The 17871-nt window shown below is 49.7% G+C and overlaps 1 protein-coding gene across 2 annotated transcripts in view; it reads right to left on the reverse strand.

Annotated features, from left to right (window-relative positions):
• Adgrd1 (adhesion G protein-coupled receptor D1) overlaps positions 1–17871 on the reverse strand; it is a 113784-nt gene that overhangs the window by 67087 nt on the left and 28826 nt on the right. For both annotated transcript variants that reach the window (XM_050146597.1, XM_050146598.1), the window contains 7 exons: positions 16364–16419; positions 15180–15335; positions 9064–9123; positions 6125–6242; positions 5229–5339; positions 3766–3841; positions 2174–2315 (listed from right to left, as the gene is read on the reverse strand). In XM_050146597.1, coding sequence (XP_050002554.1) covers positions 2174–2315; positions 3766–3841; positions 5229–5339; positions 6125–6242; positions 9064–9123; positions 15180–15335; positions 16364–16419 — 719 coding nt within the window. The remainder of the gene's footprint in view (positions 1–2173; positions 2316–3765; positions 3842–5228; positions 5340–6124; positions 6243–9063; positions 9124–15179; positions 15336–16363; positions 16420–17871) is intronic.

Raw genomic sequence — 17871 nt, forward strand, 5'->3', positions numbered from 1 at the left:
GTGTGTGTGTGTGTGTGTGTGTGTGTGTGGATAATTTGCAGGAGTCAGTTCTGTCCTTCTACAATATGAGCCTCAGAATGAGGTGTGTGCGTGCATGTGTGTGCGCTTTTGTGTGTGTGTGTGTGTGTGTGTGTGTGTGTGTGTGTGTTTAGGTTAGCAGATAACTTGCAGAAGTTGGTTCTGCCCCAGGCATGGAATTCAGGTTGTCTGGTGGCAGGGCCCCTATCAGCTGAGCAGTCTCACTGACCCCCCACCACTACCTTCTTAAGTAGAGCTGGCACTTGAAACAGAAACACACACATCCTGAGGACAGACAGCCCCACTCAGGTGTGGCTATAGCCCTTCGCCAGCTCCTTGGACATCTTGGTCTTCTGGGTCCCCGCATAAGCCATCATGTCCGTGACAACAGGACCAGCTGCGCAAGCCTGCGGCCATCCACCCCTCCTGCTGCCTCTCCCTGAACATCCAGGGAGCGGGTCGGCAGACGACATCTGCTTCCCGAGCCCACACTCCAGTCAGCTCTGCTGGGCAGGGTGCACATTTGGGTGGTGAACTCCAGTTTTTACTGCTGTTACAAAGCTCCATAAGACCTCAGCGAGATCATTAGTTTTCAGGACTCACCGTTTGTCTGTCCTTGATGGCTCGTAAATCCACATCTTCAGAAGCGAGTCTCACACACAGACACATGACCCCAAGCAAGATGGGTGGAGTGGGGGGCTGCAATCTGTCATTGTCACCCTACCAGGATGATAACCTCAGAGCCTTCTCCTGTATCCCCCCTCCCCCCCCCGTGTGTGTGTGTGTGTGTGTGTGTATGTGTGTGTTGCTGCTTCTGTCTCTATTTCTATCTCTTTCTGTCCCCCTACCTCCCTCTAACTGCTTCCATGGCATGGCAAGGAGTGGAGGTACCGGAAGGAGAAAGCTGGATGGAGGGGCCTATTAGCAAAGAGGAAGTCTCTTTACAGGTAGATAAAAACTTTCCAGAGAACTGGGCAGACCCTGCTACTGTGCTATTCATGGCAAACCCAGAATTCTCAGAGGAGGCTGTTGAATACCGGGAGCCATGTAAATCGGGTTCGGGGGTAGGGGCACCAGCATCACGCAGCTGACAAAACTGGGTTTTCTGGGACCAACCTGGAGACACTTTCAACACAAAGAAGAGGGGGGAAAAGCAGGAGTGTCTCCCTTGGCGAGGGAGAGAGGAAATGACACCAGGACACAAGGATGGAAACAAATGCGCATTTACATCTTAGATGTCTTAGCTCCAGCCAACCCAAGTGCATGTGGGCCCATGTGTACACATAAACACATGCACACAAGTATGTGAGCTCTCCTGGGCATATGGATAACATGAAGCCCTGGTTCTGAGCTGGTTTGTCTGCCTTCTGCCCTCAGAGGCTCTTGTACCACCCACCTGCCTCCAGAGAGCGCCCCTGACTGTGTTTTCCAACCTGCCTCCAGTTGGCCTCGTGATAGCGGTTGTCACTCATGAGTTCCCTCTCCGGGACCCTCACACAAAGCCTCACCAATGCTTTACCAAAGCCTCACCAAGATCTCAGTGACCCCCGACCGTGTGCGCCCAGCACCATCCTTAAGATCGAGGTGCCAGCTACAAGCCTTTGAGAGATGCACAGGAAGACGATGCCTGTCCATGTATGCACACAGTCACTCGCGCATCTTAGGAACCACGGCACATCAGCCTCCATCTTTGCCATTCTCACTTACAGGCAGAGCTCCATAAAGATTAAAGAGCCTCAGCGTGGATAAACACATAAGAACAAACAGCTCATCCCTCCATACCCAAAGCACAGAGGTGTCTCTCTAAACCTCTGAAGCAGCACGCTACCAGGCTCAGCTCTGCACCTTGCTAACAGCGTGCCTGCTAAGTGACACTGGGACAACTGTACCTCTGCTCCAAGCAAAACGTCACAAGCTAGGGGCATACACCCATAAGGGCTATACTTGCCTGGGAGAGTCACGGCAGGCCCCAGAGGCCTCTTCACTCAACGTCAGCCCATGTGTCATTGTGAAGGCTCAGTCACGTGGTTCAAGAATAAAATTGCAAGGAGATGAACTCTGGGAAGCAGAAAGTGCTCCTTGTCCAGCCCCAGGTCCATGAAAGGTTCTTCACACAATGCCGCAGGCAACAAACTGCATGGGGCCTGCCACTCACCAGTTTGTGTCTGAGGTAGACAGTAATCAGAGGAGAGCCCGATAGGTTCTGGGACAGAATGGGCGGCGGGGACACCTCCAGGGAGATCAGGCGGCTGGCGACAGACAGCAAGCAGTCTCTGCAGTTCACAGCCTCAGGAATCCTTGGAAATGAAGGGAAACGGGTTACAATGGCTAGACTGTGACCTCAAGGTCAAGAGTTCTGAGACCAATATTTGATCATGCATCTGGATCAAATCCTTACTGCTAAACATCTCTAATCTGTCCCTCAGTTCTACCCTCTTGGAAGTGTAACAACATAATTGGGAGGTGAGCTAGGGCAGGACCTCAAAATACACAAGGGAAATTGGGAAGAACAGGCCTTTGACCTCAGGCTTGGAATCTCAGCGCATTTGCCTGCCTGACCAGGCTCTCACTCGCTGGGGTCTGAACCCCACTTTCCCTGATTACACACACATGAGGCCAGTGCTTATGTGGTGAGGTCTACTGTCTCATTGCCTCCTGTCCATCCCTTTCCTCATGAAGGTGCCTCAGTTTCCCCCGTTCACGCAGTCAGCCACTCTTCCTCCACTCAGCCACATACGCAGAACTGAGCCCATGGCTCAGGAGCAAACCTTGCCATCTACAGCTGAGCTGGGCAGCAGAGCACATTGCTCAAGCCCATGGCAGCCCGGAGATGAGTTCACACCCCAGGAACCTACCAGAAGAGAGAGTCTCACTTCTCTCTGCTGGATGTCGGTTCTGAAGGACAAGGCTTAAAACTCTAAGGGGACTGTGGGACAGAGAAGGGAGCCCAGCCTGTGATTAGCCCAGAGATGAGATCTGGTAGCAACATCTGGACAGCTGGGCCATGCTTGCCCCTGAAGCCAGTTGCTTGTGGGACTTTCGGCTTATATTATTCAACAAGTCCCTGTGTGCTTAGAACCATTCATACTAGAATTCCCTGCCTCACTCCAATCTACAACAACCCCCAGACATCTCCTAACCCTATGTTAGAGTTCTGATGTTGAAATGCTATTCACGGCCAAAGTCAGGGACAGGGCAGCGAGACACCTGGTGTGCAGAAGTTTGGCTTGGGGTCTGGTGAGCTTGGCCTGTGAACAATTCCCGGGGTGAGCTTAATCATGTGCCTGTTCTTACTGCTCCCCTCATAGCAACTGTGGATGAAGGAACAAAGAGAGAGAGAAATGGGGAGATGGAGGGAAAAAATCTTCCCAAGGGAGACAACCATAAAGGCAGGTCTGCCGCCTTCCCATTCTATAGATGTGGAAACTGAGACTCAGAGAGCTCCATTCACGGGTCCCAGATCACTGTCAGCCTAGGGGACGCTGAGGTCTCTAACCTGAGCCTTTGAGCATAACTGGCCAGTCTGCCCCCAGAACCTGCTGGATCCCACTAAAGGAATTCTTGAGTCTTTTCCAAAGGGCTAAAAACCCAACCTGGCTTGAACAGCAAGGCAGCAGGTGCCGGTAGCAAGAGTTTTCTAACAATAAGTAAACCACAAATGTGTGTGGCAGTGTAGCGTGTCACTGTGGTTGGTCATCCAAGACCACACACACACACACATCCCACATGCCACTGTACAACACTCACTTTGTGCTGGCCGGGGGGATGTTGTTCAGGTAATAGTGCAGGGAGTGGTAGAGAAGGCCGACAATGGTGGTCCAGGCTGAGGACAAAGCAGAGGTCAGACACCCGTCAATACTCCTGTTACAAGCAGAGAGAGTGCATAATCATGCACACAGAAACTGAAGGCCGTGACTCAGTGACTCCGGTAGGGTTGGGGGTGGGAGGAGGAAGAGCCCCGGAACAATAACATTTACATCAGCATGGAAGCTGTGGCTAGGCCCGTGCTCGGCTGGGACAATGACCTCCTGCTCTGTCCCCTGTGTCCACTCCAGACACAGGTGCTGAAGCCTGTCAGAGACGCCTAGAGCAGCGGGACTCTTCATGGGCTGCCAGTTGCCTGGCAATGAGTGCGTCTCCATCAGTCTGCAGGAGGAGTATGCTAATCCTCAGAAGCAGGTCCACAGACTAGCAGACACCCAGATGGCTGCAATGGCTCCCCTGCCCCTTATTACAGTGAGAACCAGGAGGGTGAGAGCATTCAGCCAGCCGTCATTGGCTGATTCTCTGAGCTACCCCTGCTGTCAACTCAGGACTCACTACATGCCAGGCACAGGGATTTATACACATTTTGCCTTGTAAGGTCTGAAACAGTATCATGAAACAGATACTGTTATTGTCCGGGTATAGCATTTGCCCAAGGCCACAGAGTCAGTAGTGGCTAAGCCGGGGTTCTAACCACAGAATCTGGGTTAGTTGACAATAACTGTTGAGAACATGGCCTCTGGCCCTTCTGGAAACCTGGGTTGTTTCTAATGTATTTTGCCATGGAAAATGGGAGACCATGCTACTCAAGGCTGCTAGGTGGTGCCTCTCTCCTGAGAGCAGGATACACTGAGTCTGAGAAGATGAACATTATGGGCACCTGTCCTCCATACCAAGAGGTGGATCCTTGTTTGGGGAGGGTCTGTGTGGCAGCCTGAGTCTCTGTCTGGGCCCTCTGGGATGAGGATCCATAGCAATCCTCAACTGTGAGTGGACACAAGAGGAAAGGACGCCATCTAGATATGGCCAGAATCGCCAGGCTTTATCCGTAGGTGCCCTTGGCTACTTGCTCATAATGAGACTTGGCTTGGGCCTGTTCTAGGATCGTTTCTGGTTCTCCTCTACAAACATACCTATCCATGGCTACCTTGAACAAGGAGGGGAGGTGTCCCACCTACTCACATTCATCTAACCAGGAGCTGAGAAGATGGGGGGCACAGTGTCCTGTGTGGTGGGTGAGACTCACTGGAACATAGATTTGCAGAACCCCACTCCAAGTCCCAGCTCAGTCCACAGTGTGTTGTGGGATGAGGTGGTAACGTGTGCCTTGAATCAGAGCCCCCTCTGAGAGCACCCGAACCCACCATCCTGTGGGTAGCACCATCAGGGAAAGACCATCACCCAGACTGTACCACCTGAGAACCCGAGCAACCATGTCCACTCACCTTTGCCGTGAAGGGCCTCTCTCGGAATCTCAATGTAACTGTGCCCATGGGCTGGGAATCTGTAGTGGGGGGCACTCAGTGCTGGGGGAAGGACCTTGGCCACGGAGAAATCTGAAGGAGAAGTGGACACAGTAAATGGGGTCAGCAGGCTCACTGGCTGCAAGTCTCAGATTGAAGACTCTGTGTCACTATCCTTCATTTCTTAAACCAAAGCCAACTCCTAGGGGAGAGGAATCGTCTCTAGAAAGGGTGACCCAGAACGTGTGTGTTTATGTGTGTGTGTTGGCGGTGCCTTGGCAGACAGGCAGCCCCAAAAGCTGCCTCTGGAAGCAGATGAGCTCCTGAGCCACAGTGGGGTGCTGTTTGATTCCCCTGCACTCAAGTGTCCTCAGAGAGAAGCTCAAGGCAAGGAGCCCATGCCTGTCTGTGGGGGACCTAACACATCCTGGAAAAGCCAGGCTGCTTCCTCTGAGATGTCCCATTCTGGCAATCACCCAGACTCCTATTCTGGTCTCCTCCTCCTCCAATGGCCTTCTTCACCCATTCCACATCTCCAAGACAGAGAGCATCCCATCGGATCCTTAAGCATCCAGAGGTTCAAAGGGGTTGGAGTCTGCACTCTGAGCCCAGACAGCTGTTGAGACACCTGGAGCTCCACTTTGCCATGACTGCTTACACAATCTTGTGCGCATACCATGACCCCGCACTTCTAGCCACTTCTAACACACTTGTTTCCAAAACAGGATCTTTCCACAAGGCACTGGACCTTAGAGAAATGGAGGTTTATCTCAGCTGTTGTGTGAGCCTGAGACAATGTGAAGGCCAGTGGTCACGCACCTGACACTCTCACTTCCACAACCCCCACTGCCCAACCCTTCCAATCTGATAAGGACTACCTGCAATGGAGGAAGAGCCTGTGAGGGTGACATGGGGTTCTCTCGACTGCAGGTTGGATGAGATGTGACCCATGACGGTATCGATGGTGTTGACCAAGCCCAGTGTCACGGTGTTGTCCTGCAGGCAGCACAGACATGAGGCTCTGAGGGCCAGTACTCCCGGCATCGTGTGGAATGGGCACACAACAGACTCAGAGCTGTTCTTTCCCATGACGGCCATAAGAGAGAGAAAATCACCCAACTGCCCCACTTGGAAGCCTGGGAGGTGACCTACCATGCACCTGATTGAGTTTACAGAGCATGGACATGAGTCAAAGCTGCCCCAGTGTCATAGCATTAGCTCCTGAGTGACCAGAGGGCTCAGACACCTGTTTCTAACACATCCTGGAAAAGCCAGGCTGCTTCCTCTGAGATGTCCCTTTCTGGCAATCACCCAGACTCCTATTCTGGTCTCCTCCTCCTCCAATGGCCTTCTTCACCCATTCCACATCTCCAAGACAGAGAGCATCCCATCGGATCCTTAAGCATCCAGAGGTTCAAAGGGGTTGGAGTCTGCACTCTGAGCCCAGACAGCTGTTGAGACACCTGTCTTAGGTCTGCCCATGCCTCTGTCTTACAGATAATGGTCCTGGGGACACCTGCAAGTCATTTCCACTCTCAGTTACGCAGCAGCCTCTTTGAAGGTACCAGCCCCCAAATCCCCTCTGGCCTCCTTGACCCTCCGCCCAGCGGCCCTCTTAACCTACTCTAAGGAAGAAAGGACACCTCTGGATTCTACCCACATGAAGGAGGGTCCCTTCTAGTCACACAGACCACTGCTGCCAGCGCCCATGTCAGGGTTCACGTCCACCTTGGCCTGACTGTGTTAGACCCCCAGACACCATGACAATAAAGAACAGTTGGCTCCACCCCCTGCCCCATTCTGCCTGGCTCTCCTCTGCCTACCTCCCACATCCCCTCCAGCCTTCCAAAGACAGCATCTGCTGCTCTCACCCCCTCACGAACACTCCAGGAGGGACTTACTGAGGCGGAACCAGATACACAGGCCAATTTTAGACGTTGTCTCCTAGGCCTGTGGTCTGATTTCAATCAGAACGTCTGCATCTTTGGCACCCACTTCTAGGAGGAGCAGCGATTCATGCATGCCTTTCTCTTCAGCGCGCATAAGCTTGCCTAAGCCTGGATTGTTTTTGCAATTATTCATATTTTGCAGCAGATTTGCATATTTTACATTCAAAGAAAATTCATTTAAATCAATGGAGAAAAAAATCTGCCCATCTGAAGCCTCCACTGGCTGCTGCCCCTCTTCTGGCCGTCCCCACTGGCTAGTCTCCCGGGTTTCATGATGCAGCTTGTACACAAAGTCCCTTGGAAACCTATCCCTGGAGGTCTACGCTTCGTGAAAAAGAATGTGTTTCTACACAAGACTGTGTCGTTCTTGACCCCCTTCCCTTCCTGCTTGCCAATGTTATGCAATCTCATTTCACGTGAAGCTGTTCAATAAAGGGTTGACAGAACGCAGCTCCTCGTGCCATCTTATTAATAAGGTGAGAATTGGCTGTCGTTTCTGCCTCTCAACCTTGCAAAACCTTTAAAGCTTTGAAAGGAGGAGGGCTCAGGAGAGTGAGCGCTTCAGCATGTTGGTGTGATCAGGGCACTCCTGGGCAGCTGGGAGCCTTCATCCTCCCTCTCTCCCTGAACTCCTGGAAGCCTTGTGTGGCACAGAAGCTGAGATGCCAAGTCACTACAGGGTCTCTGAATACCTGAGAGGTGAATGCCCACATACCAAGTCACTGTGAGGTAGGGTCTGTTGTTACTGTAGCACACCTTATCCTGACCTGACTAACATGGTACTCAGAGGACCATGGCAAATGTTCTTTATCCCCTTTTATTCATTTTGTGTGTGTGTGTATGCAGTATGCAAGCATGTGCATGTTTTTGCATGTGTGGGGGTATATATATGCATATATGTATGTATGTATGTACATGGGACCTGAGTTTTGGGTTGAGAATCAGTCTCCATCACCCTTCCACCTCACTCATTGAGTTGGGGTCTCTCCAGTCAAGCCTATATCTCACCGATATGACTAGCCATCTAGCTCTGGGGATCCCTTGTCTCTGCCTTCCCGGGTTGGAATTAAAGGGGAGCTACCATGCCCAGGCAGCATTTGTGTGGGTGCTTGGGATCTGAACTCCAGTCTGTATGCTTGTGAGCCATCTCCCAACCCCACCTTGGCGAACGTTCTTGGTAGAAGTAAGGAAATGTAGGTTCAGTCAGATGTCTATAGAACGAATGTGCGTGAATGGGCTCGGGATTCAACTGTGGGGTTATACGAGGTTGCTCACCGCCACGGTCTCCCTGAAGGCCCTGGACGATTCTTATCTTAGGTATTTTTATCATCTGCCATTCCACAACTATTCATCGACTGTTCTCATGTTTTAAAGAAGTAATATCAATACGGTGGTTTGAAATCAAAGAAAAGAACTCCATTGCGCGTCCTGAATTCTGAGTGCAGGGGGACAAAAGCCTTTCATTTCTCACTTTAATCACGAGACGCACTTTCGCGCTCTGCCATCTCACTCAATCCGCTGATCTTAAAATGCCAAATATGGCTCTTAAGACTATTCAAGAATGCAGAATAAAAAAATACATTGTGTGAAATGGCAAGCAAAGGTCAGCCTTCTGGAAGAGCTGGTCCCTATCCCAAAGCCAGAGATGGTGGCGTAGGGCTGAGGGTCCCAGAGTCCCCAGAAGACCAGAAGACACCATACCCAGGTGCATATCATGCCCAAGAGAAATGAACTTCAGTGTCTTAGACATCAGGACTGGTAAAGGCTTCATTTCTCTTAGAGATCGTTAGGGCCCTAGGATGCCACTGCAGGAAGACAGCCATAATCCAGTACACACACGCTGAAAGTCAAAGCATCCTTCCTCTTACCTCTGATGCCTGGGTCCAGCTGGGCAGTAGAAGCACCTCGCCCACAGTTCTTAAGAAGGTCTAGAAAGAAACAGAACAACACTGCTTAGCATAGATCTTCGAGTCCTATACCTGAGTCCATCAGTCTCCTCCAGAGTCTTCCCACATCTCCTCAACCGGTAATTGGGTTAGCGCAGTGACAGGCAATAATAGCTTATATTTGTGGTGTGCAAACATCTGTGTATATGTTGCTTACCTGTGTGTGGGCACACTTCCGTGATGGCACACCTGGGAGTGCGTATGGGTGCATGTGAAGCCCAAGGCTGGTGTCAGGGTCTGTCCTCCACGGCACGTCCACCTTATCCATTGAGGCAGACTCTCTCAACCAATCCCAGAGCTAGTCCATACAACTAACCCACACCAGTCAGCTTGCCCTGGGGAGCTCCTGTCTCTGCTTTCTGAGACTGGAATTATAGGCAGGTCACCCACCATGTCCACTCAGCATCCTGTGGATCCTGAGGATCCGAACTCAGGTTCTCGGGGTTGTGAGTCAAATGCTTTAACCACTGAGCCATCTCCCCAGCCTCAGGTTATATCTTACAGATGCTATCTCCTCGCTTGCTTCTTATGACAACCTTGTAAAGTCAGTGATGAGAATATGGATATCACAAGTGTCCGGGGTGTGTGACAAGCCCCAGCTTGTCTCATTAATGAATGAACGGATGAGCAGGGGAATGGATAGATAAGTGGATGGGTGGATGGATACATAATCACAGCTCATGAAGCCTTCTTTCCTCAGGGACAACCTAACATTAAGCCACTTATACCAGCTGGAAATCGCCTCTACAAAGCAGAAACCATTTATGCCCCGCCCCCATCAGTCACATTTGGTTTGGCTCATTCTTGTTCCAAAACAATGAAATCAATTTTAGCATTTTCAAATACGGAGATTTAAGTGAAAACTGGTCTTCTTGTTTCCTTTTGGGGGAAAAAAAAAAGGCATTAGCCTGCCAGCATCCCAGGTAACCATGGAGCGAAGCTGAGCAGGGTAGCTGCTTCAGCAATGTTTGCCCCAGGCCCCGCCCCTCCCTAGTCACCTGTCTCTGTTGTTCCATCTCATCTAGTGCTATGGACACCAGACTCAAACCTGGAGGCCTCAGTTTCCTCTGCCCAGTGGTTCTCAACCTTCCTAATGCTGCTAACTTTTTTTTTTTTTTTGATTTTCGAGACAGGGTTTTTCCGTAGCTTTTGGTTCCTGTCCTGGAACTAGCTCTTCTAGACCAGGCTGGCCTCAAACTCACAGAGATCCGCCTGTCTCTGCCTCCCAAGTGCTGGGATTAAAGGCGTGAACCACCACCACCATGCTGCTAACTTTTAATACAGTTTCTCATGTTGTGGTGACCCCCCAACCATGAAATTATTTTCATTGCTACTTCATAACACAAGTAATTTTGCTACTGTTATGAATCGTAATGTAAATAATATTCTTGGAGACAGAGGGTTGCCTGAAGGGCCACAACCCGCAGGTTGAGAACCTGTGGCGTCTTCATGGTCAACAAAATCCTGTGCAGCTCACCAGATACACTGTCAATACCTAACGTATCATCAGCGCTTCCTCCTCCATTCATCTTCATTGCACAGCTGTTTATTAATATTCGAAAGTGCAGGGGCTGAATTAATGACCGCAAAATGCTCCTACTTTCTCTCCTTGATCAGAGGAGCAGCAAGCTTTTTCTTTTATTTCTTATCCCTTCTCCTCCTTCTCCCCCTCCTCTTCTTTCTCCTCCTTCCCCTCTTTTTTTTTTCCTTTCCCTCCTCCTCCATCCCTTCCTTCTCCTCCTTCTCCTCCTCCCCACCTTTCTCTCCTCCCCTTCTTCCTCTTGCATAAAGTCTCATATAGCCCAGGCTGGCCTCAAATTCACTATACAAAGAACATCCCAGGCCAAAGATGACCTTGAACGTCTGGTCCTCTTCCCTCTGCCTTACGAGTGCTGGGATTACAATTGTACACCACCACACTTGAGTTGTGCAGTAAGCACAACTCTTCTAACTGGGCCATGCCCACAACCCCTGTAACATTTCTAAATAGTCACAAAGTAAGGGTTTCAGGTAGCCCGGCTCTACCCTCAGCTCTGCCACAGAGTGTAGAAGCAAAGCTAGACTGTGCGTGAGAGAGTGGCCATGTGTCCCTAAAATTTTACTACGGAAATAGGCCATGCATGGACTACCTTCGGCCTGAGGGATAGAGAACAGTTCTGAGAACAGAAACAAATGAACCACATCAGCTAACTTGAACTTTTTTCTTTTCTTTTCTTTTTTTTTTTTTTAGAAGGGGGAGGATGTGTGTACGATCTCATGAGGTAGACTTAAGTTTTCCAGGTACTGGGATTACAGGTGTGTGCCACCACACACAGTTTTCTATTTTCAATCAGCTGCTTCTATGCGTGGGGCTAAATAAATTGAATAGTATATTTTATTTACTTAATTCAACACATAAAAATAATATCTTAACATGGATGTCATATTTCTGTTAACTGTTAAATATTTTACAGCTCTTTTGTTCAGGCTGAGGACTCCAGCGGGCATCTTCTACATGGGTCACTACTTCCTGTACACGAACCACAGACCTCACACTTGAGAGCACACATGAGTGGCAGCCCAGCATAGGAAATGGCCTCTGGCCACTGTACTGGGCCATCATCAATGGTTAAGAGCCAGGACATTATGGAAGGCTGTACAATGACTTCCTAAATATTTTTATTTCCTCTTGAATCGGAGTTGAGACGTTCTGGACAAACTCATTCTGTATGATTTGTCCCCAGGGCCATGGAAAAGCCTCAGACTGTTGAACGTTAGCCTCAGCTAGTCTTAAGGGGCTCTCATTGGATCTCTACACACTTCCTTTTAAAATCCCAGCCATGTTTCAAGACTTAGGGCTTCCCTTGCCAAATCAGACGAGATGGATGGGGCTGAGGTTGAAATCAAGAGGATTTAAGCAGTTGGCTGCTGCTCTCTGTGGGTCCTGCCCGCTGCATCTATGACTTGGATTGTTGACCCCCAAAGGCATCTGGATTTGAGATCTCTGACTCTGTGATGTTCAGCAGAGAGGTAAAGCAGGAGTGACAGGCAAAGAGCAAAGCCACCAAGCTCAGGAAATGTTTCCCGTGTGGCCTACGTTGAAGTCTGTGTTCCAATACACCATCTTATGAAGAACGTGGAACCACCTTGGCCATTTCTCCCCACCTCACTCCATCCCCACCAGCCATCACATAGCTCCACACTGGGTTTAGCAGGACAGTCTGTATCCCCTGACCCAAGTCCCTTTGTGCTCAGCTCAGTGTCCCTCCTGAAAGATGATGGAAGCTCTTTCTGTGGCTCTCAGTCACAGTCCCTCTCAGTATGCACACTCGAGGAAGCAATGGCTCATGTCTGCCACAGCCCCTCTCTCATCTCCCAGCACATTCCAACAGGAGATAAAGGATTGTGGGGCTGGGCCTGGAGCATACTGAGGGCCTGAGGAGCGCAGACTTTTGAAAGATTCCTACACTCTATAAATAGTCTCTGAGACCAGCTGTCACAGGAACAAAAGGGAGATTTGATGACACGCTTACTGTAGGCCAAGCCCTGTTCCAGTGCATCACATACCATCCCCACTGGCAGTCTACAGGATTGCCCAAATTTAGGGATTTTCCACCCAATCCAGCCCCTCTTCCTGTGGAAATGAGAAGTGTGCCACACAGGCAATCCTGCCCAGCGAAGATCTCTTTCATGATTGGCTAGTATGCTAGCTAAATCTGCTCCCCTAGGCTGGTGATTGGTGTAGATGAGGTCAATGGGCCCAGCTATGATCAGCAAGGTTGGGTGGCTACTTCCAGGGCGTCACAGGAAGGCTTCTTTCCTATAAAGATGAGCGACCCATCCACCCCATCCCCAGCACATCCAGATACAAAGGCAATGGACTAGGTGTAGTTGTATGGACGCAGGGATTAGGTCCATTGGACACTATAGTCCCAGAACACAGTGACCTCAACACTAATAGATCAGTGGCCAGTATGCATAAAGGAGGGTCGCACAGCAGATCCACTAGCCACTGTCAGTGCCAAGGACTCAATCACCACAGTCCATGCCTGCTCTAGGCTAAAATCTTATTATTGTCCTGCAGGTATCAGCTAAGCACCCAAGCAGCACGACTCCTCTACACCTCCAGGGAAAGTGAGGTCCTGCAGGATTGGACTATGTACCTACCGAACTATGAAGAGGACAGGGCTGGGATCCTCTCCACCTTGTCCTACTCCAGGGCCTGGAACCTAAGCCAAGCTACCCAAGCCCATCCTTCCATAGAGCTTTCCGAAACCTGAATCTATCTCAGTCCTTCAACCTCTTGAGAGCCATGGTAGTTCCGGGTGATGCAGAATTCTAGAACCTATGTGTTCTGAGATGATGAAATCTCAGGCGCCCTACTTGCTTCTCCTACCCTAATCAAGAAAGCTACTGAATATCTCCAGCCACTCTGGGAAGCCTCTGATCACTATATCCCAGGTCTGACATGTTTTCATGGGTGTTCCTTCAGAACTAGGACCCCCAAGAAACTAGAACCCTTGGGAAGAAATGACCCTGTACCAGACAGTAAGGTGTACAGATACTCCCTTGATCCCCTGAGATATGGTCACAGTGACTATCAGCTCCAAGTCTCAGAATAGCAAGAAAACCAGGAACTTCATTCCCTAACAAGGATACACAGTTGTAACCCGCAGGGCAAATATGGTCCTAGTATGGCTTGGGGTATATTCTCAAGAATGGCCCACTTCAACCACCACTTCTTTCTCCATACCAGACAAGAACCTGGACCAAAACTCAGGACCGTGAGGGGTGCACCCACACACTGAGACAATGAGGATGTTCTATCAGGAACTCACCAAGGCCAGCTGGCCTGGATCTGAAAAAGCCTGGGATAAAACCGGACTCACTGAACATAGTGGACAATGAGGACTACTGAGAACTCAATAACAATGGCAATGGGTTTTTGATCCTACTGCACAAAATGGATTTGTAGGAGCCTAGGCAGTATGGATGCTCACCTTACTAGACCTGGATGGAGGTGGGTGGTCCTTGGACTTCCCACAGGGCAGGGAAACATGATTGATCTTTGGGCTAACGAGGGAGGGGGACTTGATTGGGGGAAAGGGAGGGAAATGGGAGGCGGTGGCGGGGAAGAGTCAGAAATCTTTAATAAATAAATAAAAATTAAAAAAAATAAATAAATAAATAAATAAATAAATAAATAAATAAAAAGAACCTGGCTCAAAAAGACCATAAAGCCATGAAATACCTCAAGATACCTGATAAGAACAGAGTCTCTACCTGGGAACTGTTAGAAGGAATAAAGGAAGAGAACATCTTAACTTTAATGTCCTAAGTACCACACTCACAGAGTGTGACTTTAGGAAGTCACACAGAACATGATGCTCTGTGGCCTCTAACCACATCTGCTAACATCCCCATCTTCCTCATTGCCATGGAGACGTCAGACTTGAGACCGTGAGCTGCAAGCGCAATTGGCTCTGGAGCCTTGGTAGGTATGTGGATGGACCAGGGAGGTTAGATGCTGGGGAAGGGGAATGAAGGTCCAATTCCCAGCTCAAGGAGGCTTCACTGAGCAGAACAGAGCTGGCCAGAGCAACTGCCTGTTTACAAGAAGGCTAAACTCTGTCAGGCAAAGGCTGTGTGTGTGTGTGTGTGTGTGTGTGTGTGTGTGTGTGTGTGTGAGTGAGTGTGCGCGCGCGCGCACATGCGCACGAACATGCATACGCACATTCATGCACACACGCGTGCATGTACACACACACATACACACACACTCACAAACACACACACACACAAATTATTCCAGATGCATATAAGTGCTAATGGAAGCCTGGAAAGAAAAGTGTGTTAGATTCCCTGGATCTGGAATTATGGATGACCGTGAGTCACACAACATGGGTGCTAGGAACTGAATTGCAGTCCTCTGTAAGACCAGCAAGTGTTCTTAACTGCTGAGTCATCTAACCAGGGCTCTACATCTTTCTAACGCTCTTATCCATGTTCCAGCCGTGTATCTGCCCCAACCCATCAGTCAAAGGCACCAGGAGCCTGACCTGTGTGAGGTTCAGCGCGGTTTCTTCCGAGAGGGATTTATTGGGCAAGCTGAGAGACATGTTCTGAAGGTACCGCAGCACCGATCCAGGTCTCTGGAAGCATTTCCTCTCCTCTGTCAAGTTGGTGATGATTGGGTGGTAGGCATCTGTGGGCATCTGAAAAACAGTGGCCACATGACTTCTTCCTGCCAGGAACTGGTTTTATAGATGCTCAAGGTGACCTCTGGCTCTGGTACCATCAAGACAGCACCAAGACTGGTACCACACACAGATGCATAGGACAGTATCCCACCCTCACAGAGACCTTGTAAAACAAGGTAAAACTGAAAGATGAAATTAGCCACAGAAGGGCATTCAGAGCCAGTGAATGGTAAATAAGGAGCTGAACCCAAGTGGACTAGCCTGGTCCTCAAAGTCCCTGAGCAAGGGGCATTCTTTAGACACAAAAACTATTTTGAAGTGGCCACATTTTATACGAATCAACCCATTCCTCTGATATCAGAAAAGGCGAGAAGAAATGGGTCTCAGCTGCCCAGGAATCCATTTCAGGGGACACTGTCTCCCCAGAACTTCCTTTCTTCCTAGCATTCCAGGGAACAGGAATCAAGGGGATCATTTTTCCAATCACTCTGGGCACCAAGCATTACCCCGAAGCTGGCCTCCTTCCCTCTATTATTTCATTCTAGGCACAGCTCAAGTCAACAAACAACAAGGGTAGGGCTATCATTTGAAAGTGAGGTGCCATTCAAAGAGCCTTCTATGCTAAAGCTTTGGTCTCTAGTCGATGACACTATTAAGAGGTGATTGGGTCGTGGCAGGGTTGCTAACTTCATCTGCGGATTAAACCCGCGAGTGAGTTTGTGTGTTGAAGAATGGGCTATAGAGGTGGGGCCTGGATGGAGAAAGAAGGATATACATTATCCTCAGACTCTCATTCTCTTCCCACCCCACCTCTCTTCTCTCTCCCAACCCACCCCTCCTTCCTGGCTGATCTAGAACATGGAGGAAGCACCTACCCCCCACTCGGCTTTCTACCGTGTTTCTGCCCTGTCTCTGACCCTCAGCAATGCACCTAGCACACCATGAACTGAAAACCCTTCTCCCTTGGGTTGTCTTCTCAGACATTTTGTCCCAGCTATGAAATGTGACTCCCACACAGGAAAAGGGAAAAGGCCCCTGCTCACCACAGAGTGTGCCGTGGGCATCGCCAGTGGTGTTGAAGACAATAGAGCGTGTTTACCTGAAAAAAAAAAAAAACACACACACACACAATGCTTCGGTGGGGGCTAAATTATCCTTTGTCATCCCCAGGGAGGCCTGTCCTTACCCATAATTTACCAGCTTGAGGTGTCCTACAGAGGCCTGGGATGTTTTGAGTATGGACGTTGCTGGGAAGATAAAGGGCTCATAAATCAGCCTAAAAGGTAGATTATATGGATTTTCCCAGCAGAAATTATTTTTCCATTTATATTGTAAATTGCTTCTGAACACCGTTCATGCAAGCCATCACGTAAAAGGATGGTTTTATGCAAGGTCTCACAAATTTCAGACAAAGGCAGAATGAGGAATAGGCTTCAGGGGCACCCGGACTCATTATAGATAAAACGCACAGTTCTTAATCACTGGGTGCTACAGTTTGAATCAGAAGCATCTCCCACGCTCGAACATTTGGTACCCAGCTGGTGGCACTCTTTTTGAAAGGCTCTTGACACTCTGGGGAGGCAGAGCCTAACTGGAGAAATGGGGGGGGCACTAGGGACACGTCTCTGAGGGAGTATTTATCCCTGCCCACTTCTGTGGCTTTCTCTCTGCTTCCTGCCACACTGTCACATGAGTCAATGCCCTCCTCTGCTCCGATGTCCCACTCAAATGTATGGAGCCAAGTGTCTACCGGCTGAACCCTCCGACATCATGAGCTAATACAAATCAATGCTACTTAAGTAAGTACTTTTGTTCAGGTACATAAAAGAAACTGATACGTTAAGCTAAGATATCACCCCAAAAGTGGTGGAGGAGACAGAACTTTTGCAGTAAGGAGCCTGGTCTACAGACAAGTCATTCCCCATGATGAGATGTCCAAGGTCAAAGACGAAGCCCCCCACACACACACTTGTGTTTTTCTGCCTATGCTTCACCGACTATTTCTGACTCTATTGTTTCCTGATGAGGACACACACTTCACTTGATACTTGACCTCGTTTTCGGGAACTGTCTCGAGGTTGCTTTGGGTGACCTGAGGAAATGACATCATCACCCTGGCTGGCTTGAGAGTGATGGGCCCCTTAGGACTGGGTGGGGCGAGGTGGTTGATGATGTAGAGCTGGACCCCAAAAGCACTTTGTTCTCCAAGATAGAGTGACACTCATTGCTCAGGCGCCAAGAAGTGACAGGGCAGCCGGGCCATGTGTTCATGACAGGCCATCGTCAACTCTTGATGACTCGTGTGCAGCCAAGAGATCAAGGCGATAGAAACGGGGGCTTCCCCGCACACTGTGGGAGTGGCCATGTAAGATTGAGATGATAAGCCTGACTCCATCATCCCCAGGGTCTGACTCAGTCCCGAGGTGACTCCTGCCAGAGGGTCGGTCGTCTGGCAAGACGCATGCCGAGATTTCACAGACGTGCGCACTGAGATCTCGCCATCTGCACTTGACCCTCTCTGACTCTGCATGGGAGCTGCTCCCCACTGGAG

This window comes from Alexandromys fortis, unplaced genomic scaffold (assembly GCF_014885135.2).
Source record: "Alexandromys fortis isolate MF-2015 unplaced genomic scaffold, M_Fortis_MF-2015_v1.1 scaffold_56, whole genome shotgun sequence".
In the NCBI taxonomy this organism is placed as follows: domain Eukaryota; kingdom Metazoa; phylum Chordata; class Mammalia; order Rodentia; family Cricetidae; genus Alexandromys; species Alexandromys fortis.